The sequence below is a fragment of the Sinocyclocheilus rhinocerous genome, unplaced genomic scaffold (assembly GCF_001515625.1).
Source record: "Sinocyclocheilus rhinocerous isolate Xijiao unplaced genomic scaffold, SAMN03320098_v1.1 scaffold1548, whole genome shotgun sequence".
Taxonomy (NCBI): Eukaryota; Metazoa; Chordata; class Actinopteri; order Cypriniformes; family Cyprinidae; genus Sinocyclocheilus; species Sinocyclocheilus rhinocerous.
In genome coordinates this window covers 85,104-111,901 of record NW_015630996.1, presented here as the reverse complement: position 1 = coordinate 111,901, position 26,798 = coordinate 85,104, and the positions used below count along the sequence as shown (strand labels likewise).

The 26,798-nt window shown below is 35.7% G+C and overlaps 1 protein-coding gene across 1 annotated transcript; it reads right to left on the bottom strand.

The window, feature by feature from the left end:
* Window positions 1-67: 67 nt before the first annotated feature.
* On the bottom strand, window positions 68-18,309 carry LOC107740977 (beta-1 adrenergic receptor-like). The gene is made up of 2 exons (XM_016553545.1): window positions 16,901-18,309; window positions 68-867 (listed from the first exon to the last, which is right to left on the bottom strand). The coding sequence occupies exons 1-2, from the start codon at window positions 18,229-18,231 to the stop codon at window positions 840-842; spliced, it is 1,359 nt and encodes a 452-aa protein (XP_016409031.1). The 5' UTR covers window positions 18,232-18,309; the 3' UTR covers window positions 68-839.
* Between the last annotated feature and the right edge of the window lie 8,489 nt (window positions 18,310-26,798).

The window sequence follows — 26,798 nt, the reverse complement described above, 5'->3', positions numbered from 1 at the left end:
GGCTACCATTTTTATATCAGTTCATCCCTTTTTTTTTTTTTTTTGAGTGAGCGAATAATTGGCCTTCCTCTTGTTGTCTGTTTTCAATTTTACACAATTTGCACTCAATTGCACAGCAACCAAATTCGAACGCTCCCATTCAAATTGGTGAAGCCGTCCACATGCTCTCAACGTTCTCAGGAGTGGAGATGGGTTTTAGAGCGGGAAATCTTGTAGCTTATATATTGAGTTGGCTGGACTGGAAAAAAATCAGTGGACTGTTTAAGTGTTAAACTGTACAACACGGATATATTAATGTTGCAAGCATTTTACACATTCACAGCTAAAATGTGGGGAGTAAAATAAATAATAATAATTTAGTATAGGATATTATACAAAATCTAAACTTTTTATATTTAAAAAAACACACTGTGCTTAAAGAGTCTATTCAGAGTTATTGTGTCCGTGTATTTGAAGTAGTCAATTCTCAGAACATAGCACTGAAACAAACCGGACCAAACCGGGCTGAAGTGGATCGCGCCAGAACTCCGCGGCTTGATAGAACGTAAGCAGTTTCAGATCGCTCCGTGCTACACTCCTCCATGAGCAGTACCAGTTCAGTCGTTCTCTCCATAGACGGGCTGTTTGTGAGGAATATCTCTCAGCACTGGTCTCTCTGTGGTTATATCTGTGCACTCTTTTGTCTTTCATTTTTGGAGCAGGCTCCCCTGATGGCTTCATGGATGTTTTGCTGGGCCCTTGTGGTCTCTGCTGGGGAAGTCCAGCCAACTGTGACGTAGGTCAGTCCTTTTGCCTGCTTCTTCCTCAGCGTCCTTTTCTTTCAGCCGTGCTACAGACTTTCAGCCATCCTGCACCTGTAGGTTACAGCTGGAGAAACAAATCAGAAATGTCAGATTGAAGTATGCATTTTATTTTTCAATGTTTATTACAATACTTTTTATTTTCCCAGCTAAAAGGGATATTCCATCCCAAAAATGAAAATCGTGTGTCATCATTAACTCACCCTAAAGTTGTTCTTTCTTCTGTTGAACACAAAAGAAGATATTTTGAAGAATGTTGCTGGTCCCCATTGACATTCATAGTAGGGAAAATACTATGGAAGTTAATGGAGACCAGCAACTGTTTGGATTATGATGACAGAATCTTCATCTTTGGGTGAACAATCCCTTTAATATGCAAAGACAACTATACGTAAACCATTTGTAGGTGCTATTAAACATTGATACAGCAACATTAGATCATAAACCAAGATTAGGGTGTTACTATCTGCTTTTGACCAATGTTTGAGAAATCTGAGAAATTGTTTGAAAAAAGTCTGTCTGTCTATCTATCTATCTATCTATCTGTCTATCTGTCTGTCTGTCTTAACTTGCCACGTTTGGAAATTAAAAAGTAGCCGTCTGATATTACATTTATTTAAGTGGTCAAAGCTGTGCACACCAATAAAGCCAGTATGAATGGAAACGTGTGTCATCATTAACTCACCCTAAAGTTGTTCTTTCTTCTGTTGAACACAAAAGAAGATATTTTGAAGAATGTTGCTGGTCCCCATTGACATTCATAGTAGGGAAAATACTATGGAAGTTAATGGAGACCAGCAACTGTTTGGATTATGATGACAGAATCTTCATCTTTGGGTGAACAATCCCTTTAATATGCAAAGACAACTATACGTAAACCATTTGTAGGTGCTATTAAACATTGATACAGCAACATTAGATCATAAACCAAGATTAGGGTGTTACTATCTGTTTTTGACCAATGTTTGAGAAATCTGAGAAATAGTTTGAAAAAAGTCTATCTATCTATCTATCTATCTATCTGTCTATCTGTCTTAACTTACCACGTTTGGAAATTAAAAAGTAGCCGTCTGATAGTACATTTATTTAAGTGGTCAAAGCTGTGCACACCAATAAAGCCAGTATGAATGGAAACATTGCCAAAAACACTGGCTGCATGTCTAAATGCAAATCTTGGTCTGACAGTCACTGGCTTGTAAAAGGCATTAACTTGTCAGATACTATTTGGATGGACTAGTACTGCCCCTTTCCCTTGTCGCATGCCAGTTACCAAATCCATGGTGTCTTATCTTAAAAATATGTTGGATATAGCAGATTATTTCCATTTAAACAGAGGGGACACATATATTTACCTTTGAAAATGACGTTAAACAGGGTTTTAAAGTTAAATGGATAAATCTTAAATGTTACTGCACACTAATATGCTGGTCTGTCAAATTTGTATATATATAGGTCTTTTTTAAAATAAGTTTTCTTTAGCACGGACGCATGCAAGACTTATACGTTGTTGCAAATATATATATTTCAAGTAAATGCTGCTCTTTTTATTTGTCAAAGAATCCTGGAAACAACATATCACAGTTTCCACAAAAAATATAGAGCAGTACAACTGTTTTCAACATTGATAATAATAAGAAATATTTCTTGAGCTGTAAATTAGCATTTGAATGATTTCTGAAGGATCATGTGACACTGAAGACTGGAGTAATGATGCTGAAAACTCAGCTGCGCATCAGAGAAATAAATTAAATTTTAAAATATATTCAAACAGAAAACAGGTATTTTAAATTGCATTTCTAAATAAAAATTGGGATATTTTCCCATCTTTTCAAATACTGTGTATTTAGTTTAAAATGTCTTTTTCTGAGTAAAGGTAGATGGTTACGTTGGCCACTATATTGGACACCGCTTTATTTGGGAAGCGGGTCCAGTGAAATGTCAGATGTAAAACATGGTCAACTTCAATGATTGATGACCTGAAAATATTTTAATCACATCTGGCCTTGCTGCCATGCCCAGAAAGGCCACCTGGAACGCGCTTTGAGTTTCTTCGTTTTGTGATCTCGCTAACTCAGCTCGAGTAGTTCCCTCCTGTCATGCTTCCACTGCTGTTTTTCTTACAAAGCTATTCATTAAAACCGAGAGCTTTGGGAGTTACCTGACACCGTAGGGGTCAAAGGGGTCTGTTATGTTATAATTTCAAATTGGGGGTGTACTATTCCCAGTGTAATTATTCCAATTTATCATTGAATGAATGTCATGACATGACTGTACGTTTTTCCATTTCAATATTCATATTCACACTATTATTATATCCCGCTGGCTGTGTCCGCTTATCGGAATTGTTTCATGGTGGCACCCCAATCATTCATCACATTCAGCTCTCTGCCGCGGTTATGGATTAATTTCTGCTTGCATCATAAAGAATCATAGGAACGAGGGGTATTTTTAACCTTTGGTTTCTGATGCGCTGACAGAATGTGCAGCTTCTTTTTGTCTGCCGCCATCCATATCCATGTGAGGACAATAAAAAGAAGGCCACAGAATCTTAGCTGGAGTTTCATTTCTATTGCACATTTGAACATCATCATCAACTTCATCATCTTCTTGCCAGTTTCCCACTTTTCAAACCTGTGTTTTTTTTTATAAGGTTCAAGGTTCCACGTGTGAAAAAGTGTGCCTAATTTTATTGAATGTGTACTTAATGTTAATAAAATTACTTAACACTTAAGTGTTCTTAAGGTTTGTCTGTTAACTTAAGTACACGTTGTAATAATATCAAATGAACAGTTTTACCTAAAAGTACAATTTAAATCATTATTTAATCATCTTTTGTCATACTTTAAAATTCGTTGACTAACATATTAAAAGTACTTTTTACAGTTAATTTTAAGTCTAGTGTGTAATTTAATATTACATTTAAAGTTACAACAATTCATCACAATAAGGTCCAATTAGATAACATTATTAACTTACAATGAGCAATACATTTGTTGCATTATTCACATTTATTAATGCTAGTTAATAAAAAAATACAACGGTTCATTGTTCACATTAGCTCAGGTCCATTAAAAATTTAACAGATACAATATTGGTTTAAATAATGCCTTGTCAATGTTGAAATATACAATAACTAAGATTAATAAATTATTTAGAAGTATTTTTCATTGTTAGTTCATGTTAATGTTAGCTCATGGTAATCTTAAACAAATGGAACCTTGTTGTAAACTGTTACCAAATGTTCATTCATCTATCCATCCGTCCAGGATTGTTATTGTTAGTTAGCATGATACTTAATTCATTAAGTAATGTTATGACAGAAATCTTTACTTGATTTCAGCTGAAATTTAATATGCTGGTGGGAATGTGATGAAACAACCTGTTGGTCAATGAATGACAAAAATACCACATGAAATCCGATCTGATCACTCGGACTGAAACGCAACTGATTTTAATCAGATTTAAAACCACCTACAAAGGTTCTTGCGAAAATTCACATTTAATGTGTTGTTTTCCCTTGTTCCAAATAATAAAAAAAAAGACACAGATCTGAGTTGGATAGGCAAACATTTTTTTTCTGCCTGTCTGAACAAGGCCTTAGAATTCTAAAAGTATTTCCTTTTGATTTAAAGTCACTCATACAGTATCAAACTAAATTTGATAGCACAATTTGAAATCTAGAAAAACCTTGTTTTTCCAATCCAGCATGGTAACAAGCATCCAACTGTTCCAACTGTTATACTAAAAATGAAAACATACTAAAAATAGCCCCTCTGACCACACCTATAAAAACAAATAGAGTTTATAAAACATAACGCAGTCACATATACACTCTCATATCTTGCTCTCCATTGAGTTCCACCTTGATTTACTGTACTCAGCCCTCACTGGCCATAGTGTTTCCATTTAAATGAATCACAGCCATTTATATAGCACAATACCTGTCACACACTCAGTGCCTGAGGGAAAGTGAGGTCGCCATTGTAATAAAATGTAAACCAGGAGTGGAAAGCATGATTTATATCAGGTTTAGCTTGTACTGTGGGTGGAATATCAGTATCCTGTTTAGCTTTAGCTCATTTATCAAATCTGCCTTTGGATGTCCAGAAGGCCTTTCATGTACCATACATGGAATTCTTCTTATAGATGCTGCATACAAGTGAAAGAAACAACAACTTCCATTTATATTTTTTTCACCGTTTGGTTTCTCGTGAGAAAAACGCCCGTGTTTGCTGACAAGCATTGACGAGAGACATTGTCCAGTATCGGAGGAAAAGGCTTCCGACAAATATCAAAGAAGGAAGTGAGCGCTACACTGGGAACTAAATCTTGACAGGACCGGGTGACACTTTTCTTGAGCATTCCAACCAGATACGGCCTTCTCCAAAAAACCCCCCTACATGATCCAATCTCAGCGAGTTGGCCTTAGTTCAGCCCAATCATCTCTTCATCAGCTAAATTCATGGCAATCCAGCCCACGCTTGTTTGCTTTTTGTCACAGACACATCCATCTCTTTTGTCAAGGAAATTTGATGTCATTATATGTGTACATAAATGTTTGTGCAGTCATTTTGAGTAATAAGATGTCGTATTCCGATTATGTGCTTCCATGGATGTAGTTCTGTCCAATCATTCAGTAAAATGGAGCTCTTCCAAGGCTGATTTCATGCTCCAATACCAGCTGTACCAAACAGTTATATGAACCGAAGGTCCTGTAGATCCGGTAGCATCGTAATGTGCCTGTTGTCCATCGAATTTACACAGTTTAACTGTAAATTAACTGTAAAACCTGAGGTTAGAGTTCAGCACGCTGATATAATTTCTGCCACTTAGTCAAACCGCAGTATTGGCATGGTTGAGGAAGTGACCTCACAATCAACAAATGTTCTCACAAGTTTTACACTTAATCTATTACAGGCCTCTACAAGAATGGCTTGAACAAATATAGAGATAGTTTGTTGACTAAGAAAGTCACTATCACTATCATCATTAACTCACCTTCATGTCATTCTAAACCTGTTTGACTTTCTTCTAAGGAACACATACAAAAATGTATTTTTTACAAATTTTAAAACATGTCCATAAAATTAAAGTCAAAGGGGTTGTGTCGTTTTGGACCCCATTAACTTGCATTATATGAACCAAACATTCTTCAGAATAACTTATTTTATGTTCCTCAGAAAGAAAGGAATAATGGAAGTCTATGTTTGTTTGAATAAATATTTCTAAAAGAAGTCTGTAGTATTTTTATTTCAACCCCGTCAAATATTTAATATTTTGGTAGAAACAATTTTTTGCAATAATTATTTTATATACATTTGATCTAAAATCTCAATTCTGTCATTATGTACTCTCCATTATGCCATGCTAAACCTGTTTGACCTTCTTCTGAGGAACACTTTTTTTCTTTCTTTTTTTTTTAAAGATTTGTCCACATGATTAAATTCAAATTGGTCCAGTATTTTTGGATCCCATTGACTTTCATTATATTAACCAAAAATAAACATTCTTAAGAATACATTCTTTTGTGTTCCTCAGGAAGAAAGAAATGTAAGTCTTACAGGTTTGTTTTGAATAAATATTTCAAAAAGAAGTCAATTCTAAACCCGTTTGACTTTCTCCTTAGGAACACACTTTTTTTTAAGGTTTGTCCATATGATTAAATTCAAAGTAGTCCAGTATTTTTGGACCCCATTGACTTTCATTATATGAACCAAAACTAAACATTCTTCAGAATAAATTATTTTGTGTTCCTCAGTACGAAAGTAAGTCATATGGGTTTTGGAACGAGGGTAAGTTAGTGATGTCTTTATACGGAGAAGAAAATGCCATTGCCATCGAAACTTTTCTCAAGACAGTTCCCTTCAGTGATACATTAATATAAATGATCGCGATCGACGGGATGGCGACCACTGATCTCAATTCTGTTATCATTAATTAAAATTAAAAGTAAAAGGCCTCAAATTTGAAGAACAATCTGGGATGTCTTTTTCTATCAATTCTTCAATAGGTAGATCTTGTCTTTCATAAAGGCCGAGGTCAGGGATTTTGGGCCTAAAAAGGTTGGTGACCACTGATTTAGATGTTGGGTAAACTATCATTTTAAGTTTGTTCTGAATAAATATTTCTAAAAGTAGCGCTTAGTAATCCTATTCCAACCCCGTCAAATGTTATTTAATATTTTGCTAGAGCTGACACAACGCTGTTTCAACATCGGTAGCTGAATGACAACGGTTTGAACAAATATTTCCACCCGTCCCATCTGCCAATTCAGTTTCTATGGTGATTACTCCATTTTTACTCCACCACAGCATAGCCGAACCACAGAGCTGCCCTTTGACCTCCAGTGCTTTACCCTACAAAGGCATTCTACATTTTCCCCCCTGACTTTCTTTTCAGAACCGAATGAGGCTTAACTGATTTGATATACAATATGCTTCTGAGACATTCATCAGATAAACGTTAAAAACAGACTGAAAGTCTCACAGGGCAGAACATCGAGGTTCTCACTCGCTGATTTTTGGCTCTGAAGAGTACAAACACAAAAACAACCTTGCTGGTACTTGTTTCGATGCGTGTGCGATCGGCGTTGAATAGCGAATTACCGAGTGCTTGATGTTCGCTTTAAAAACATACAACCTTTCATATGAACCCTCACGGCCATGTCAGTAAGGCTCAAATATGAAATTTTTTTTTTTTCATATTTAGTATTGTACAAAAGCTATGCCCAACATTAGGTCATCCAGTGGCAGTAACAACATATTGGCCACCAATAATACAGACATTTGGCGACCTCCAGCAATAAAATCTAGGTCAGTGTGAACGAGGCTTCGGTGTGAATGTCATCACCTCATAAACGGCCCATAATCCACCGCTGCTGCTGGCCACTGACTGAAAAATCGCACTGTATCATAACCGTAGAAAAAATGTGGCAAAGCGGTCTGTGAGACGGGAGCAGCTGCTCCTCTACTTTTGATGTGAAAGTAACTTGACTCTTGCCTCTCGTGAGAAATTTGGAAATGCAGAGATATTGACTTTATTACGCAGCTGTTTTGGCAGAATGAGGGAGCCGAGCACAGCTGAGAAAGGAACAGAAGTCCACGACCGCTATGCAAATCATGTCACCAAAGATTGAATTAAACTCTGAGCCAATGACAGCTTAAACTAATTTTGGTGAGTTTATTTGCAGTCCCGCAGGAGTTTTGAGTATCGCTCTCATGGACAATATCTCCATGCGTTAGACTTTGTACAAGAACCACCACAAAATGTGATCCAAATCAATAGATATACACATTAGCTACTCTTTTCTGCAGCATTTGTCTCGTTCTGTTAACTAAATAACAGAATAATCCTTAAATAACAGATTTGCGTCATTTGTTTAAAATAAGGCAACTTGTTTTCAAAGAATTTATCTTGAATTCAGGGTGGGAGGATCGATCTGGCAGTATTTCAGTACTGATGCTGTTACTCATAAAAATATTCATCCAAAGTGTTTTATTTACAGTAGCAATTTATTGATCATGAAAATGAATCATTAATCGCAATAATGTATTATTATTATTATTAAATGAGTATCCAGTTAACAGTTAAGGTTTTAATCAAATTTTATTTGAAGTGATGAAATTATGTCTATTAATAACATTGAATCTCAACAAACAAATAAAACCATAGTTTTTTAGCCAAAACTACCATTTTTAATTATTGTTTATAATTTAAATAAGAAACAAAAAGTTTTAAATGAACTATATTCTATAATTCAATAAATATATAAACTAATTGAAAAAGTATAAATAATTATATATACTGTAATTAAAAGATTACTAGTATATATATATATATATATAAAAAAAAAAACATATATACTATGTTAATTTGTTTGTATTGTGTATTTATATTTATTCTGGAAAACGAAATACATTTATACGGACGTATAAACAGACGTATAAAGCCATGTATTGAGGGCAGTGAAGTTATTGAGAATTAAGAATTAAGCAAAATAAATTACCCATAATCCTCCACACATTATCACCTCCCGTGGTGACAGATGTACATGTGTGTAATTGTTTTATCCAGCCTTCAGGCTGCTGCCTTCAAATGTATTAAGAGTTTAAATGCAGTAAAGCCAGCAGGTGGATCAGAAGGTTTCACAGCTGGCTTTATTTATTGCCTGTATAAAATGAATATCTTTCTGGTTTAGAGTAAATAGGCCCTCCACTGAAGGAGCTCAGTTAATGTGACACGTCCTTCATATCTTATGGGTTAGATATTTCTTTTCTTTTACTCTGTTTTCCAAAGCTGTTGTTGAATGACCAGCGATTAGTGAGGTGCCTGTAATTATACAAAGTGGCCTTGTTTGCGTCCGCACACCAACATACTGAGGACATTTTGAAGAATTGGTGGAATTTCCTTTTAGCTATCGAGAAGTGATTTTGAGGCTGGAAAAAGAGCTTTATTTGTTGCAAATGAACCATGGGAAACATTTACTCCATTGCCCCCCCATTCCATTGGAAGTACCGTGTATTCGTTTCAATAACAGAATGTGACGTTGGCGGCTGCCTGAGTTATTATTCTCCTGCTGTTTGAAAGCCCTCTCCATCTCTCCTGCACGAGGAGAACTCTGATCTCAGCACGACATCCAAAACAAGCCAAACCACATCTTTCTGACACTCTGCAAATCCTTTTTCAACAGCCTGAATCATTATCCTTTTAACCCCGTGACATCCCTCGTTTTTTATTTTCCAGCTCGTTCGCTCGAATATCATCATTTTCGTCCTCCAATTTCAACAAATGATTGTTCGCCGAGGCAGAGTTTCAGATTACTTTTCGGGAACAAGCCGCTGTGATACTTGGTATGTAATAAGCTTTAATGGATCTATAATGCGATCTCCAATTCACTCGTCTGCTACTTGTAGAGTTCACAGAGTTCAATACTGAAGCAAAAGTGTATGTTTGCTTTCCAAAATCAAGATGTCCATATTATGGACGAGCCAGTGCATCATTAAACACGTTCTGCATGTCAGCGGAGCCTGATGCATATAGATGACGCAAGGTTTTTTAAAGATGTTTTGAAGCAACATCACGCAAGCAAGAGTGCTGTTGTCCAAATGCTAGGTTGTGATTTGGCTGTAGACACACGGCTGGCTTGTTTATTTGATCATTAGATGTGTGGGTGACTTTTTCCCCCTCAGAATTCTTTGAATAGAAAGTTCAAAAGAACAGAGGAGAATATATTAAAATCTTTTGTAATGTTATAAATGCCTTTGTTGTCACGTTTGATCAATTAAATGCATCCTTGCTGAATAAAAGTATTAATTTCTTCAAAAAGAAATCAAAACAAACTTTTGATTATTAGTGCTTCCAGCAACACAACTACTTTCAATATTAGTAATAATCAGAAATGTTTCTTGAGCAGCAAATCAGCATGATTTCTGAAGACTGCAGTAATGATGCTGAAAATTCAGCTTTCACATCACAAGAACAAATTACATTTTAAAATATACGAAAATAGAAAACAGTTCTTTTGAATTGTAATAATATTTCACAATATTGCTGTTTTTACTGTATTTTAAACGGCAATGTATATCTTAATTCATTCAGTATATATTCTTATTATATCTCCACTCTGCTGTGCAGCATTTGGTCATAATTAAGAAGATTTCTCACGATTTGAGTGGTACAGTAGTATCCAGAAAATTGTTATGCAAATGTGGAATTATTATTATTAAAGTCTTCTGTCAACATAATGCTCCAATTATCTGTTTAGGGAGAGACACCAAAGCCATTTTAATAGTTTAATATCTATAGTTGTGATATAATATGCATATGAATCTATCTTACTGGTGTAGAGAGAGACTCCTACTAGTGCTTTAATTCGATTAGTTTTATTATATTTTTCTATAATGTGTTTTTGCTGGAGCCAATGTGACCCTGACAATAAAGGTCCCAAAAGAGCGGTTTAGTAGTGATGCCATATAATAGAATAGTTTTATAGTGTGAAGATTACTTTAATAATCTAAAGAACCTTTTGCAGAATGGAAAGGTTCCATGGATGCTAAAGGTTCTTCATGGAACTACAGATGCCTACAGAAAGAACCTTTACTTTTATGAGTGCAAGCAAACCACTGCAGTATTTTTATATGATATGATATGATATGATATGATATGATATGATATACTTACTAAAAGACTTTCACGGCAACAATAAAAGGTTAAACTCAACATTACAATTATTATTATTATTATTTACAAATACATCACTGGGGTAAGAAAAACAAGTCAATCTTAAAAGAACATGAGGGTTGAAGTAGCTCGTTTTAAATGCCCAAAAATAAGAGTTTTACTCCATAAACTGAACTGATGCTGCAGCTTCTTCTGATAAACCACTGTAAGCTTAGACTCAGGTGACCTGAGTAAGAGATGATCTCCTGAAATGAGAATAACGCTGAGGTCATCATATAGCAGGCCGATAGGGATGGCCAGATCTTGCTGATTTGCTCTATATTGTGGCTAAAAGAGCTCTTTTCCATATTGAGTTCATATCCTGTTGCAGAGAATTACCTCATTGCTTATTCTGTCTGCACTTTTTTGGTCATTCTTTCTTTTTTTCCAGCTCTCCCTCTTTTTTCACTGAGAATAATAGAGCAATCATTTGAAGGCATGCTTGTGCTGATGTACAACATATGGCTTAATGCACATGTTCAGAAGGCCAACATCAGAGCGTTATTACGAAACCGAAGGCCATCTGGGCATATTCATTGTTCAAATATTAATGGTCATTACAGTTTTGTTATATGCGACTTTCATCAAATTGAAAGAAATAGTTCATTCAAAAATTTTAATTTGTATAATTATAATTCAGTATAATTATTCATTACTCACACTGTATGTTTTATGGATGCAAAAACACTAAAATGATAAAGTATAAAACTATGATGTTCTACTCCAGTGAGCTGAACCTGACAATCAAATCAGTCTGATTTGTAAATGAATTGTTTTTTGAACTTGAAAGGTTCACAAATCATTCACATCTTTATATTTCTTCATAAAATGTTGGATATAGTCCCATGGACTACTTCTATAATCTGTTTCAGGTGTTTTGGGTCCTACATGAGGCTTGAATGCTTCAGTCTCTATTTTTTGTATTACATGGAAAAGATCAACCAATACCTTCATCGAAATTTCTCCTTTTGCATTCAACTTTAAAAAAAAATTTTTTTTTTTAGCTTTTTGTGGCTTTAGTGTGTTTTTAATCACTTAAATGGAACAGGGGGGTAAAAAAAGGTGTTTAACTCCCACTATTCTGCCGCTCCTTGATTTAAGATCTCAAACCGAAACCTGTTACGCCACTCTGTTATTTATCAATCAAGAGCCAATCTGAGCTCTCCTTTCTTGTAAAGATCAACAGTAGCCAGAGAGCGATACCAGTAGCTGATGGTGGCGATAAACCTGTGATCTGTGGAAACATGGTGCCCCAGTGTTACAGCAATGAAGGCGATGGGAGCAGATAAGCCATTATACCAGCCTCGGCTTGTCAGCTGTATTGTACTCTTCCTCATAAACCTATTCAGTGATTAAGCACCTGTTTGCAAAGTCAGGCTCCAGGAAAATACTCACACAGGTGTCAGACAGCCGTACAGTAACAGCCCGCTTCGCAAATGCTTTTTAGATCAGTGCAGTCACGATCAGATGGAACTGACATCCTAATTTGAAGAATGTCATACAGCATGACGCACATTTTTAACGCGGCAAATGGAAATTTCCAGGCTTGCTCATAATGAAAGAATATCCTGATTTAAAGCTGTTACATTTTCCAAAAAAAAAAAAAAAACTGTTAATTTTCAGAGTTAGAACATTGTAATCCTATGGAGTAATGCAGAGAGAATGCTCTGCAGTGTAGATGATGTTCTAGTCTCCATCTACATTAACTCATTTGATTATTTTCCCAACAAAACTTTACTTTTGAAGTGTCCATCTAACGTGAAGTTTGCATGGATAGGTGAACGCAGTTTATTTCTTTTGGCCAATCATCAGCAGGATGTGCTCCAATCAAAACAGACTTCGACTTTAGTATGCAAATGTGTTGGAGAAGTAATTTCTGCATTTACGGCTGTGTTTACTGACCTTTATACTTACAGATGATATGTCAAGATCAAGCACAAGCAACGAATACAGTCCAGTACAGTCCCAGACTAAAATAGTTGCAAATGTGACAAAAATGCAAATTTGCAATAATAATTTAATATGTAGTCGCCATTGGTGACAATCGGGAAAACTGTCATAAAGTAAGTACCCTTATGAAATGTTTCATCAATGATTACGCCAGTGTTTCCGATTCAAAATGAAGTAACTCATATGAACTAGTTCTTTTCAATGAGTCAGTCATGATTTATGAAACAGTGTTGAATCAGTGAATTGTTTACGGCTGACTCCCTCACTGAACCGTGAGTAATTTGTTTTAGATGTGCGATTTAAAATAAGAATTATATTTGAGACTCTATTTCCAGATTAATAAAAAAAATAAATTTAAATATAAAAATCATTTATCAAAAAAATTTTTTTTAGTTTGTTTTGATAAATTAATTCTATTTTATAATAAGTGTATACAGATAATAAAAATTTATATAGTAAATATTATATAATAAATTGAATAAACAGTGATTATGTAATTTGTCAGCTGAAAATTTTTTTTTAAAAAGCCTTTTATTTTAGAATCCAGTGGCTCCCTCTTCTTATTTATTTATTTGTTTTTTGTCGGGCTCTGTAAACTTTTGTTAGTTGATTTTTTTTAGTTGAAGTCTTCGAAATCCTGACATGAAACAAAAAATGAATCTCTCATTTCCAAGCAGAAATTGAGGTTTCGTCAAGAGTTTGCTTACTATCTTGCCTTCGCTTTGAGCATTCACTGCGCTTGCTCTGTTTAGGTCGTAAACAGTTTCTCCTTAAAGGCGGAAGTGTTGCGTTTCAGTGATAAAGTTTATCAGCTCCTAGGGGTGTCAGAGAAGCAACAGAGGGGCCCTAAAACTTGCCAAAAACACTACAGAAACCTCATTCTCACCCCTACAAGTTAATTCAGTGGTAGCAACAAATTTACAGACAACAATCAATCCATATTTAGTTTCTACAGCAGTTATATACAATTGACGTCACGCTTCCAAAATTCATATTGCGTGAAAAATGCATGCTTGCTCACAGAAAACAATTGCAACAAATGCCCTTTCTCATTCAGGGTTAATCGATACACACACACACATCATTTCAACCCTTTCTCAATGTACTCTGAAACACAAAGCAATCATTGTGGCTTCATTTACGTCTTTCTGCCGGCAACACAAAATGTACCCATCAGTAGCATGGAGCGGCAAAATGTTGACTTCCCGTTAAGCAAAACACACTGCCATTATCTCCCATCTGTCATTATTTGAATTACTGCGTGTCTACAAGAGGAACTTTCATAATACGCTGCACTAAAAATACTCGAAATGCTCATTTTGTCTTATTACATTGTGCTAGACATAATGTTCGAGCTGCCTCGTGTTTAATGAATCTCACTGGAGACCTGGTCACGGTTTACAAAAACCAAAGTACACCGTTGACGTAAAAGGCCTTCAGACATCACAGGGCTGATCAAATTTTACTCAATGTACTCGCAAGTTGGTGAGCTATACGCTGAATAATGTGATTTGTTTGTTGAAATGGGCTACCTGACACCCGTGAACTCGCTGCTTTAAGCATTTGGAGATTGAAGTCGCGCAGAATGACTGGATTCGGAGTTGTTCCTTTCTCTCCGCTTTTGCCTCTCGGTTTCCACCGCAACATTTTTCTCCTTACATGAAGTCTGCTGTGGGTTCAGCAGCTCGAACTTCATGTCCTCAAGAAAAATGAGTTTTGCATTTGTAAAATAAAATGAAAAGCCGTTTTTTGTATAGAGCGAGATCAGTTAAGTCTCTTATGTTATAATTTGAAATTACATATAAAGACTTAACAATAATGCTTGTAAAAATTTAATCTTACAATTCGGTTGGCATGTTTGGTTTGATGTAAATCTGTAATTCACAATAAACGTGCCTTCTATTTATAGTGGGATGTATTGAATCAACAAAAAATATAATTTTAACAATTTTTGGTCATTTTTTGAAAGAGAGAAAGCATTGTGCTCTTTTTATTATTTCCTCAAAACCCAAGATTAAAAAAATGGTCTCTGCTGTAGTGTCTGGCGCACATGACTGTGTATGGATCAGAGCATGTGAGCGAAGCGGAGCGGTGTGACGCTCCGTTACGTTTTCCGCTCTATGGACGTGCGCTCCGCTCAGTCGCTCTAACCGCCCAAGCAAGCGCTCCGTTAATATTCCGCTCACGCTCACCGTAAACCAATCTCCCCGCTCCGCTCACGCTCCGCTCCGCTCACATGCTCTGGTTTGGATGTGAAATGCGTATGCGTGTGCATTGTTTCCACTTCATTGTGGCTAGGAAATGTCTCCAGGGCTTGCCCACCCAGACCCCTGTAACAGCTGCTGTAAACCCTGTACTGTGATAGTCAACTGTGTCTCCCCTCTTCTAGGAAAAACCTTTCCTGAAAAGCTTCTATAAACAGAGCAAAAACAATATCCAGTTTTAGTAATTTTAGTGAATTCAAAATCCGATGTTGGTTTTTTGTTATTATTATCTGTGACATGTTTACCAAAAATTTATTTTGACACCAAAAATATATTATTGTTTATGTTTGGAAATATGTAGTGTAGTTTAAGTATTTAGTTCATGTGTTGCAGAAGCAGAGTTTATACAGTTGAAAAACCACAAAAACACAACTACTTTACAATTGGCCTCTTGCAGTGGGTCATTAAAAGAACTACCATACTATCTGGATAAAAACCCACAATTATCGGATGACTATTTGCATTGTAAATCTGACAATGCATTAGGAAACAAAACAATAATGAAGTGTTTGCTCCTGTGGACAATGTTGGATTAATTATAATTTTGGTCTGGATGAAGAAATTTAGGTCTGTAATGAAATAAGAGAACATTATTTCACATTGTGCCTTTTTTTTCTCCTTACTCTCATTTTTTATTTCTAGAGAATGCAGCATGATTTTTGCTGCTTTTCGTTGAAGTGACACTGCAAATATAGTTAAATATGTAGACTGTGTAGTCTGGTGTCATGGCTGTATATCCATGTGATATACAGTATATTTTGTATATTAGCTTTCACTTTTCATATTTTTCTCTGTGAAGTAATTGTACAGTTAAAATACTTTTTTTTTATTATAAATAATTTACTTCACTATTATCAACAATTTAAAGTCCAACAAAAATAAACAAAAGGGCAAGTGTGCTTCTTTTAAGATGGTCACTTCTCTTGAGCATTTAAGAGAAAAGGCCAGATTTAGAGCACATGGTTTCTCTTTCATATCAGAGCTTGTGTCCTGTTCCATTCCTCATACTTTTCTTCTGACACACGTTCTTTTAAAGATAATGCCAAAATGTTCAAACCAAAGCACACATTCTTCCCCATGAAGAACATTAAGTGTTGTAGCTCCCGCGAGGAAGCTTCATCTGCATTAGGTTTGACTGGCCCGCTTGTTTCTGTGTATTCCAGCTATAAACACAAGCAATTATGAGCCTAAGCCTTGTATTTTTTCCCCCTGCACAAACTTCACCTGGCTGTTTCACATTCCACCGTAAGCAGTTCCAAAACAAGTCGTTCATTTTTGTGTGAAATGTTGTACACGTCCAGTTGCTCTGTAATCCGAGACAACTTCAACACTGCCCGGCTCAACTTTGACACACTTCTCACAGGTCTTCATCCCCCCTGAGAAAAGTGGCCACAAGCGCATTCACAACTTTGGGTCATATGATTACAGCAGGTTTGCAATTCACCTGACGTGATATAGAGCAAGCTGACCTTACTGACATGGCACTGATTCATTGTTCATCAATGCAGACCTAATACTTACATGCATTATCAAGAAGAACAATTTTGCTCTTCTGAACATCTTGGAAAATTGATCAGACATATTGTGAGTACTAAAATAAATCGTGGCAAGGTAAAGTGTAAAACTCTACGGCTAAAAGCACTGAAGTAAGAAGAGACGGAAACTCACAACTCTGCCTCGGCTTCGGAGAATTCACTGAAGAAGGTGCTTCCGTTGGAGTGCGGCTGTCCCGGTGACGGCTCCTCGCTCCTGTAGCTGCTCTGGCTGCTCCCGTCCTCAGGCAGTGTCTCTTGCGATATGGGGGGCTTCTGGAACGATCCAGGCATTCCTGGCTCTGCAGACCCCAAGAAGCAGGGGCATCGAGTCCGAAGCCCCTTGTAAAGGAAGTTCATTTTCAGAGTGGGTATCCAGGGACAGCCAAGAATGTTCTTGAAGGCCGCACGAAACTCTGGGCTTCGGCAGTAGATGATGGGGTTGAGGCCGGAGTTGATGTAGCCTAACCAGTTTAAGAAACGAAAAACGTTCTGGTCCAGCACGTTTCGATTGAAGCCCTTAATGATGTTCACCACGAAGAAAGGCAACCAGCAGAGTGTAAAGACGCCCATGATGATGCCCAGCGTCTTGAGGGCCTTGTGCTCCTTGACGACGGTTAATTTCGACGGTCGCCTTCGCGAACTTTTCCGCCTTGCCATCGTTCCTCCGATGTTATTGCACGTCGAAGGCAAGTTGTTGTTGCCGTGGAGCGTCGGCAGTGCCTGATTTCCCATGCACTTGTTTTGGAATCTCAAACGGTTCTTGTCGATGAGCTGCACCTGTCGTGTGGCAATGAGAAAGACACGTGCGTAGACGAAAATCATGATGAGTAGTGGGATGTAGAACGAAACCACTGACGAAATGATAGCAAAGTGCTTGTTTATTTCTAAATCACAGCACTTGGGGTCTTCGTAACATTTTTGTGCTTTCTCGTCATCCTCCGCACGATAGTACTGATTCATAATGGGGACGAAGGAGATTAAAGCCGAGACCAGCCACACGACACAAACGATAATTCGAGCCCTGCACTTATTCAGAAGCAGTTTATACCGCAGAGGCCGTGTGATTGCAATATACCGATCCACCGCGATGATGCAAAGGGTCTCTATGCTGGCAGTTACGCATAACACATCAACCGATGTCCATAACTCGCACAAAGTCTTATTGAGTTGCCATTCCTCCGTTACGACTATCGTGGCACCCGGTGGCACTACCAGCACCCCCATTATGAGGTCAGCACATGCCAGCGACATGATGAAGATATTTGTCGTGGTCTGCAGCTGGGAGGTGCGTGCGATAGCGATGATGACCAGAAGGTTACCTACGATGATAATGGTGATGATGATCACCATGATGAACAGCTCCAAGGACTTCAACCCTTGTCCTTCACTCCCTGGAGACGTCGTATTGATTGGTAGACTGCTGCTCACATTGGATGGTAGAGTGGTGCTTATCAGAGTTTCCATGTTTCAGTATTCAGAGATCAAGGCATGCAATTTTTCAAACTGAATATCAGAAACAAGCAGCAGCAAAGAGACATAGCTAGGTGCTGGAAACGTCTAAAGCAATTGAGATACCATGATGATGTTGCATTTAATCTTGCATTTTATACCACCGTATATCCAAATCTTGAACAACAGCATCAATTCTGTTTCACCTCTCCTTCAAGCATCCTGAAAGTCGTGCACATCCCGCGTCCTGCAGCATTTGAAGCAAACATATCGGTCATGTTCCACACATCTGAACTGCAGATGTAGGAGGGGAAAAAAGTACCTTTCACTCGGAGTTAAAACTGGTCCATAAGAGATGAGGGAAAAAGCATTTGAACTTTTTGAAAAGCTCTTGAAACCACCAGAGAAAAGGCAGATAAGCTGCCGTCCTGTTGAAGTAGTCCGCTGAAGTGGAGTTTGAGCTGAAGTGGAGGAGGTTCAGTCAGTGTGTTACCGCCGCGTGTGTGGAGCGGGCGAGTGGAGTTGCCTCTACTGCCAAAAGCTCAAAGGAGTAGTGACACTGCCGACAGTCAACAGTGGTAAAACACTCTCTCTCTCTCTGATAATGCTTACTCGCTCTCTCGCTCTCTCTCTCTCTTTTGGAGTTGAGCGTTCAGCATGCTATAGTTGCAGTCACATTTCACCCGAGGGGTGGAGTTGTAAAGAGTGCCTCTCACACACGCACACCTCCTCTCTGTCTCTCTGTCCAACAAGTACTCAATCAGCAAACATAAAACACTTTTTATCTCATCTGTCATGCATCAGAAATAGACATACATGCAATAATATATACCCCCAAAATAGTAATGTTTAAAGTGAAGTTAATCAAGGAAACAACATAAAAACCATGCATTCCACTGAAAAACTACTTTGTAACTATTTCCATCAGAAATTGCTAGTACATTTCACAAATATTTACAAAGAAATGGCAAATAACACATTGAATTAGACGTGAAATTTTGAATATTTTTTTTTGCAGTATAAAAATAAAGGTTCCAAAAGGAGGTGTTTCACAGCAGAAGAACCATTTTTGGGCCCCCTGAAGAACTGTTTTTAAAAGAACCATTTTTTCTTAGTGAAGAACATTAATACTCAAAGGAATTTTCACTATAAAGAACCATTTGTGGAATGGAAAGTTTCTATGGATGTTAAAGGTTTTTATGGGTCCATATGCCAATAAAGAACCCTAAACAAATGTAGCTAAATTAAATAATAATAATAATAATAATTAGGCTGTCAGTAAAGTGAACCTACCAAAAAGTCTTTAAACATGTTGATTAAATACAGTATTTTGAGTTTTTAACTTGAATATTTTTATGTAGTATTATTTATTTTGACTATTAAATTAACATTAAAGGAACAAATTTTAAATATCTGTATATATATATATATATATATATATATAAATTATTTTTTTTTATGTTAATGCAGGAGATTAATTTTTCCAGTTTAATGACATTAAAAATATTTAACGCAGTTAAAACCGGGGCGGAGCTAGGGTTGGCCACCCCACTCACAACTGCTGCTTCTGTCTCTTTTTTTCTCAACAAGAATTCGGTTTATTTAGACCAGAACATCTTTATGACCACATCAAACGGGAGACTTTTCAGACATGCACTCCACCTCAGCGTCAGGCGCTAGTCAAACGAGTGCGGAAACAGTACAGATGACGAGGAAGCTTCAGTAGAACATCAGTGAACTACAGTCAGATGAGACCGTACAGTCTTTTGTCAGGTTATATGTCAGTAAAAAGAAATGTTCCTGCCCTGTCAGCTGTTATACTGTGCTTGTAGCGTATGCTCTTCTATTGCATGCACAAATACGCCGTCAATGAAACCAATAGCATGCGTGTCAGATCCGCATCACGTTCAGCCACGGCAGCTCTTAAAGTAAAAGCAGCCAAATAACCTAATAACCCAGCTTGCTGATGTCTGTTAATCAAAGAACAAAAGAAAAAAGAGGAAATCAATAATGCGATTAGTCACAATCACAATTAATCGTGATCGATTAATTTCAGAAAAAATGTGCGATTTAATTATTTTTTTGAGTCTAGAGAAGAGCATTTTGAGAAATAGTAGACTATATACATTATTAAATTTTACTTTACCTGTTAGTGATGTCTTAATAATTTAATGTGTTTAAATAAATCTTTTATGAAACAAGTTATGACAGCCACAGTGTAAATTATTCTTTTTCAACAACAATAGAAATTGAATAATTTAGAAGTTAATTTAAAAACGCCATTATGTGCAATTTACATGTTTGCATATACATTTTTAATTTGAGTGTTGATTATTATAGTTAAAAATAAATAGTAATTTAATTTAAGTTTGGGCTCTGTTGTTAATTGTAACCTTAGAGTAACGTAAAAAGGCTCCCACTGGTTTAGAGCACAAGCTAAGGTAGATTTTTATCCCTAAGGAAATTTTCATTGTAATTGAATTTATTTAAAGAAAAAGCTATTTGTTCAGTAAATGCATTGTTTGATAATATATACAGTATATATATATATATATATATATGTATGTATGTATGTATGTATGTATGTATATGTGTGTATGTGTGTGTGTGTGTGTGTGTGTGTTGTATATGTTTAATTTTTTCCTCCTGCTGTACCGAAACCATACAGAACCATGACGTTATTTATTCCTGATATACATACCATTTTCCATTTTTCCAATGCATCTTACAGTGTATATTTTATCGGTATGTGTGTTGCCTTTGGAAACTGAACCTATGTCTTTGACCAGTTTAATTCTAATAAGTGATAAATTAGGAGTAAAAGGACTAAAAATTCAGATTTTAATCCTAAAGCTCAGGAGAAACCCTTGCTGTTGTCAACAGGTTCATTTTTTTTTAGTGATGTATTTTTACCTTTATACTATTAATCTAAAAAGAGGTGCCAATTTGAGGATTAACACAAAAAATTATAAGCATCATGCATGACATGACACTTTATATCAAAATAAATTTTTATGTTGGCATTGAAGTAATAATTTCCTAAGAGATTCAGATAATTATCCCGTGTTTACATATCTAATGTCCCATGTCTTGGTCTCCATCTCACCCTAAGGGTAGCTGCCACAACTAGACAGGCCTGTTCAGACGGAGCTATCTGTTCATACCCATCTCCTTTAGTATTGTCCTGGTGTTACATGTTCAAAAGAAGTCAGAAATGTTTTTGTATGTCAAGAATTCAGTCACAAGGCATCTAAGGCTCTGTCAATCATTCTGTGCTCAGATTAGAGTCAAACTGATGGCTGATAGTGCATGTCTGCTTATTGTGGATTCCTTCAGAGTCTGGCTTTAATTGGAAGTAGTTTGTAACACCCCAAAATAAATGTTATGTTATAATTTATTTAATAAATATTTAATTAAAAAATATTACAATGTATTACATACAATAATTATTATTATTATTATTATGATGATGAAATTACCATGCAATAAAAGCTATTTTTTATAAGAAAGTGATTGCATTAGCTCAGTTAACTACTGTACTTTAAACAAAAGCACAAATCTAATTTTTGTGAGAGCAGCTGCAAAGTATGGCATGTTGCATCCCAACCTGTTGTGGCGTATCTTCTACGATCACATTCTGCTGTGTTCTGTTGCAGTGTTTCGCGATATGAACAGGATACCAGCTCCCTTGGGGCCGTTGTTCAACACTAAAAATAATAGATGTTTATCTGGCCTGCGACTCACGTCAACCCGGCCACAACCAGGAAGAACAATCAAGACAAATGTCTGGCATGCCATTCAGCTGCGAAAATCTGGGCAGAGTAGTCGCCAAGGTCTTTGTCATCAAGTACTTCCTTCCCTCCTCTGTCTCTTTTCCTCCTCTCTTTCTTTCTGCCTGACATTATCTTATTTTGTTCACACCACTCAATACGTTAGCGTGTGCTCTCGGTTGCAAACCCTTGTGAAAAAGAAGTACAGTTTTTTTCCCCCTGTAAATAGAGTACTCATTATTGCACTTTAAAAGAATATACTGAGGTGCAAACTGAATACAATGATTTTGGACATTTAATTGCAAGTTAACTGCAATTAAATGAAAATATAGGATAGATTAAATTTATATTAAATGCATTTAGTTTAATTTTAGAGTGTTTTTGACTCACTTAAGTAGGACTTAAATACATCTTTATAAGTCATTTCATAATTACTCTTTTAATACACTTAATTAGCCTTTAATTTTATACAAGTACAGTTTTTTATTTTTCCTTTTTTTTAAGATTTAAAGTACACTAAAGTGCACATTCAATATAAATAAGCGCACTTCATTTTCACAAGGTAAGTGTTGACTAACACTGTTGTCGTAACTAGGTGTGAGGCTATAAAATGACATTTAAAGCTACATGTTCCATATAAATCGGAGATTTTTTCCTAACTGGGTGCGGCAGCTGGGTTCAAGGTGAAATCTCATTGGTTCACAGAAATCTAATTAGCTGTTTTAAACATTAACTGTCTTCCACTGACTAGTGTTTTGTTGCACATTTAGTGTGGCCAGACAAACTGCTTGTTCCTGGAAAGTGGTTGCATCACACATATACAGTAGATAGCATAATTGAATATTTAGACCCAGTGATCACGTTATATTTGATTCTGAAAAAGATTTGTTCATATGACAAGAATATTTCCTCTCAGACTGTCTTAACCGAATCATGTTATATTAACTTTTGTCAAAGAAATTGGCAGAGTACAGTCTAATATTTAAAACAAGGCTTACGATTAGTTCTGGTCACACGGTGCTGAATATAGATGAACGCAGATAAAAACAAACTGTATTTCCTCTCTTTCCCCATAAAGACTTGGCAGCATTATTCTCTTTTCAGTTAAGTGAGTTTTTATTGCTTTTGTTGTTCTCTTGGGACGTTTAAGAAATGAAGTACTTGCCGAAATTGTGGGCTTGACAATCTAATAAATTTAGTTAAAGATTTTATTGACATAGAATATTTGAAAGTATCAAAGTGATCAAATGCAGCTAACGGTATGCACCAGACTGAACTCAGATGACCTGAAGTGAATTGTGTCTCCATCTGAGCACTATGAAAGTTTGTCGGTGCTCATTATCTTCAGAGAAATTCTTCTGTAAACCCTGATGGGACTTCAGTATTTTATTAGATTTCAGAATGATCACTGACCCACAAGCTTCATGCCATTCTAAATGAGTTTGGGCAGAGGCTACATATAAACTGCTAAACACTGATGTCCTCAGAAGATCTAGTGCTTCATGTTAGACTTCAACTAAAACATTTTGTTTAGTTCATAGATATAGCATTCATACCTGCAGTCAAAATTATGGTTCATTATGATGATTGTGCTCCAAAATGTTTTTTTCTCAGTAAAAAGATTTTACCTCAAGACAGTTTTGTCATAATTTACTCACCCTCAAGTTGTTCCAAATCTAATAATTTCTTCCTTCTGAACACAAAAGAAGATATTTTGAAGAATGTGTGAAAACCAAACAGTTGCTGATTCCTGTTGATTTGTATTTTACCACTGACAATTTTTTTCCATGCTATGAAAGTGAATGGCTACCAGCAATTGTTTGGTTACACGCATTCTTCAAAATATCTCCTTTTGTGTTTATCAGGAAAAAAAACAAACAAAAAAAACAACTCCATACAGTTTTGTAATGTCATGAGATGAGTAAATGATGACAGAATTTTCTTTATGTTAACTGTCCCTTTAAGACTCAATATAATATTACATTTAAGATTTAAAAAGTACACTAGTGAAAAATACGCATACTAAAATGTATTTGAAACATATTTATTTCATGCTAAGTACAAAAACATTTACATATTAAGTGCTTAATAAAAATACCCTGCAATTGGAATTTTAGTATACTAAACTGGTATACTTCAAGTCCAACTGAAGATATATTAAAGTATATTTGATTGTGCTAAAGTGCAACTTTTGCAAGTATACTTCAGGTACACTTTAAATATCTTTAATTTAAAGACTGAAATTATTCAAAGATCAATCAGTCCTCATCAATAGTGACATTAGGCTTAAAGGGATAGTTCACCCCAAAATGAAAATTCTGTCATTAATTACTCACCCTCATGTCATTCCGAACCCGCAAGACCTTCGTTCATCTTCGAAAAACACAAATTTCAGTTGTCAAACTTTGAACATTGCAGTTGTGTTGCTGTCTATGGAGGGTCAGAGAGCTCTCGGATTTAATCAAAAATATCTTAATTTGTGTTCTGAAGATGAACGACGGTCTTATGGGTTTGGAACGACATGAGGATGAGTAATTAATGACAGAATTTTCATTTTTGGATGAACTAACCCTTTGATATTAAGAAATGTGCATTGTGCACAAGTAGTACTCCAAATAAAGTTTAATTATAATTTTTATATCAGTAAGTCTCAAGCAATATGTCAATAAATATGTTAACAGCTTTGAACTATACTTAGTATGAAATAAATGTATTTTAAACATTAAATTTTTATTAGGGTATATTTGGCATTTAAAATCTAACCAACAGTGATGCCATTGTATATTGAATCTCAAGGAAATGTATAGAGTTAATAATAAACTTTATGATTTGGACATAAAACTAGAAAACACAAAAAAGCTTGACACAGTCAAAGATTGTCGAATTCATTATGTATCACTTTTCTCACGCAATATTCACAATGTGGCATGGGGCATGTGGTTTTGAGTGGTCACTGCTGGCTCTGAGTCCATTAGCAATCGGGGTGATGAATGTGCTGTGGAAGTGGAGTGACTCATTAGCGAGAGGCTCATCTGAACTTGTTAAGGGCTTAATTGGATTGAGCAATAAAAGCTCTTCTACAGTCTCTTATTTTGATTGATGACAATGCACAGGTGCCCCCTCTCCTCTGTCTCTCTCTCGCTCCACTTTTTTCTCTTAAGTGAGATTTCAAATCATATGGAGTGGTTATGTTCTAAGGGTACTGTGACGGTCACAAGGTTAAACTACTTCAGTCTGTGTGCAGTGAATTTATTTAATACACGAGTTTCACAATTTGAGTTGAATTACTGAAATAAATGAACTTTTCCACTACATTCTAATTTATTGAGATGCACCTGTATACCAAAAATAAAAAGGTAGTCAAGGGTCTGGAATTCTTTTTTTTTTTTAGCGTCAAGTCACCATGAAATCAGAACTTACTATTCTATTTTTTTATGAAATATGCAGTGTTTATTATTAATTATTTATCTGTGCTGTCACTAACATTAAACGATTGCAAACATGAGCGAAAATTACCAAACCAGTTCCCAGTGGACAACATCTTACTGGGTGGATTTTTAGAAAACCATTTTGGAATAAAGTAATAATGAACTAAATAATATTTTCACACTTTTTAATAATATTTGATCAAATTAAAGCTTTATTTAAAATAATATTTTTGACAAAAAAAAAATTGTTTTTCTGTTCACAAGTTATGTTTCTATAAAAGGTAAAAAAGAATAAAAGGTAAAAATAAATTAATACAAAAAATGTACCTTATTACATGAATGCTCTTGAAATGATTGCAGCAATTCGATTTTTAGAAAACCATTTATTCTGTAAAGCAAATGACAGAAAAAAAAAAAGTAAATAAAGTAACATTAATTGATATCCTTATTTAAAATAACAATGATTTTTTGACCAAATAAATAAATAAATACATACATAATCTACAAAGATAAAAGTGTTCTATTTGGCAGTTATAAGTACCTTGTTTTTTTTGTTTTTTATAAAAGTAAGAAAAAAAATAATTAATAAAAATGCACCTATTTAAAGGAATACTCTTTTATGAATGAATGAATGAATGCACATTCATCACTCCGCTTGCTAATGGACTCAGAGCCAGCAAACTTACAAATGCATCATTAATTAATTAATTAATTCATTCATTCATTTATTCATTTATAAAATGATTGCAGGAATTAGCAAACGAGAATGATCCAATCAATTCCCAATGGACAAATCAAGCCCCCCTGTATTACTGGATGGATTTTTTTTGAGAACCATTCATTCTGTAAAGGAAATGACAGAGATGGAAATTTTGAATAAAATTTTGAATACATAATAAATTAAATAATATTTTCAAACTTTTTAATATAATATGACCAAATTAGACCTTTATTAAAAAACTTTTTTTTTATATTCTAATATAATATATGAATATATATTCTACTAAAATAAAAGTATTCTGCCACAGTAAGTTATTTTTATGTTGGTTCTAAAAAGAAAAGAAATGAAAAGAAAATACACTCATTTATTTATTAAAGAAAATATGTTATCCTGTGTTATTTCATTATAATATGAATGCTTAGATAGGTGTCGTATTCCCATAGGTAGATGGGGATCAGCTGAGAGTCAGCTGATGCGAGCTTGACTAACGTGACGTGCCGTGACGAGAACTAACGCTATGCTTGATTTCTGTCAGGACCACTGTCGTCAAAGATGATTGACAATTAGCATACAGTTTGGATTGGCGGTATGGTTTTGTTCTGGACAAGAACTCCTTGCGCATCCATGCAGCCTAGCATGGATGAGAGCAGCGATAACCCCCCA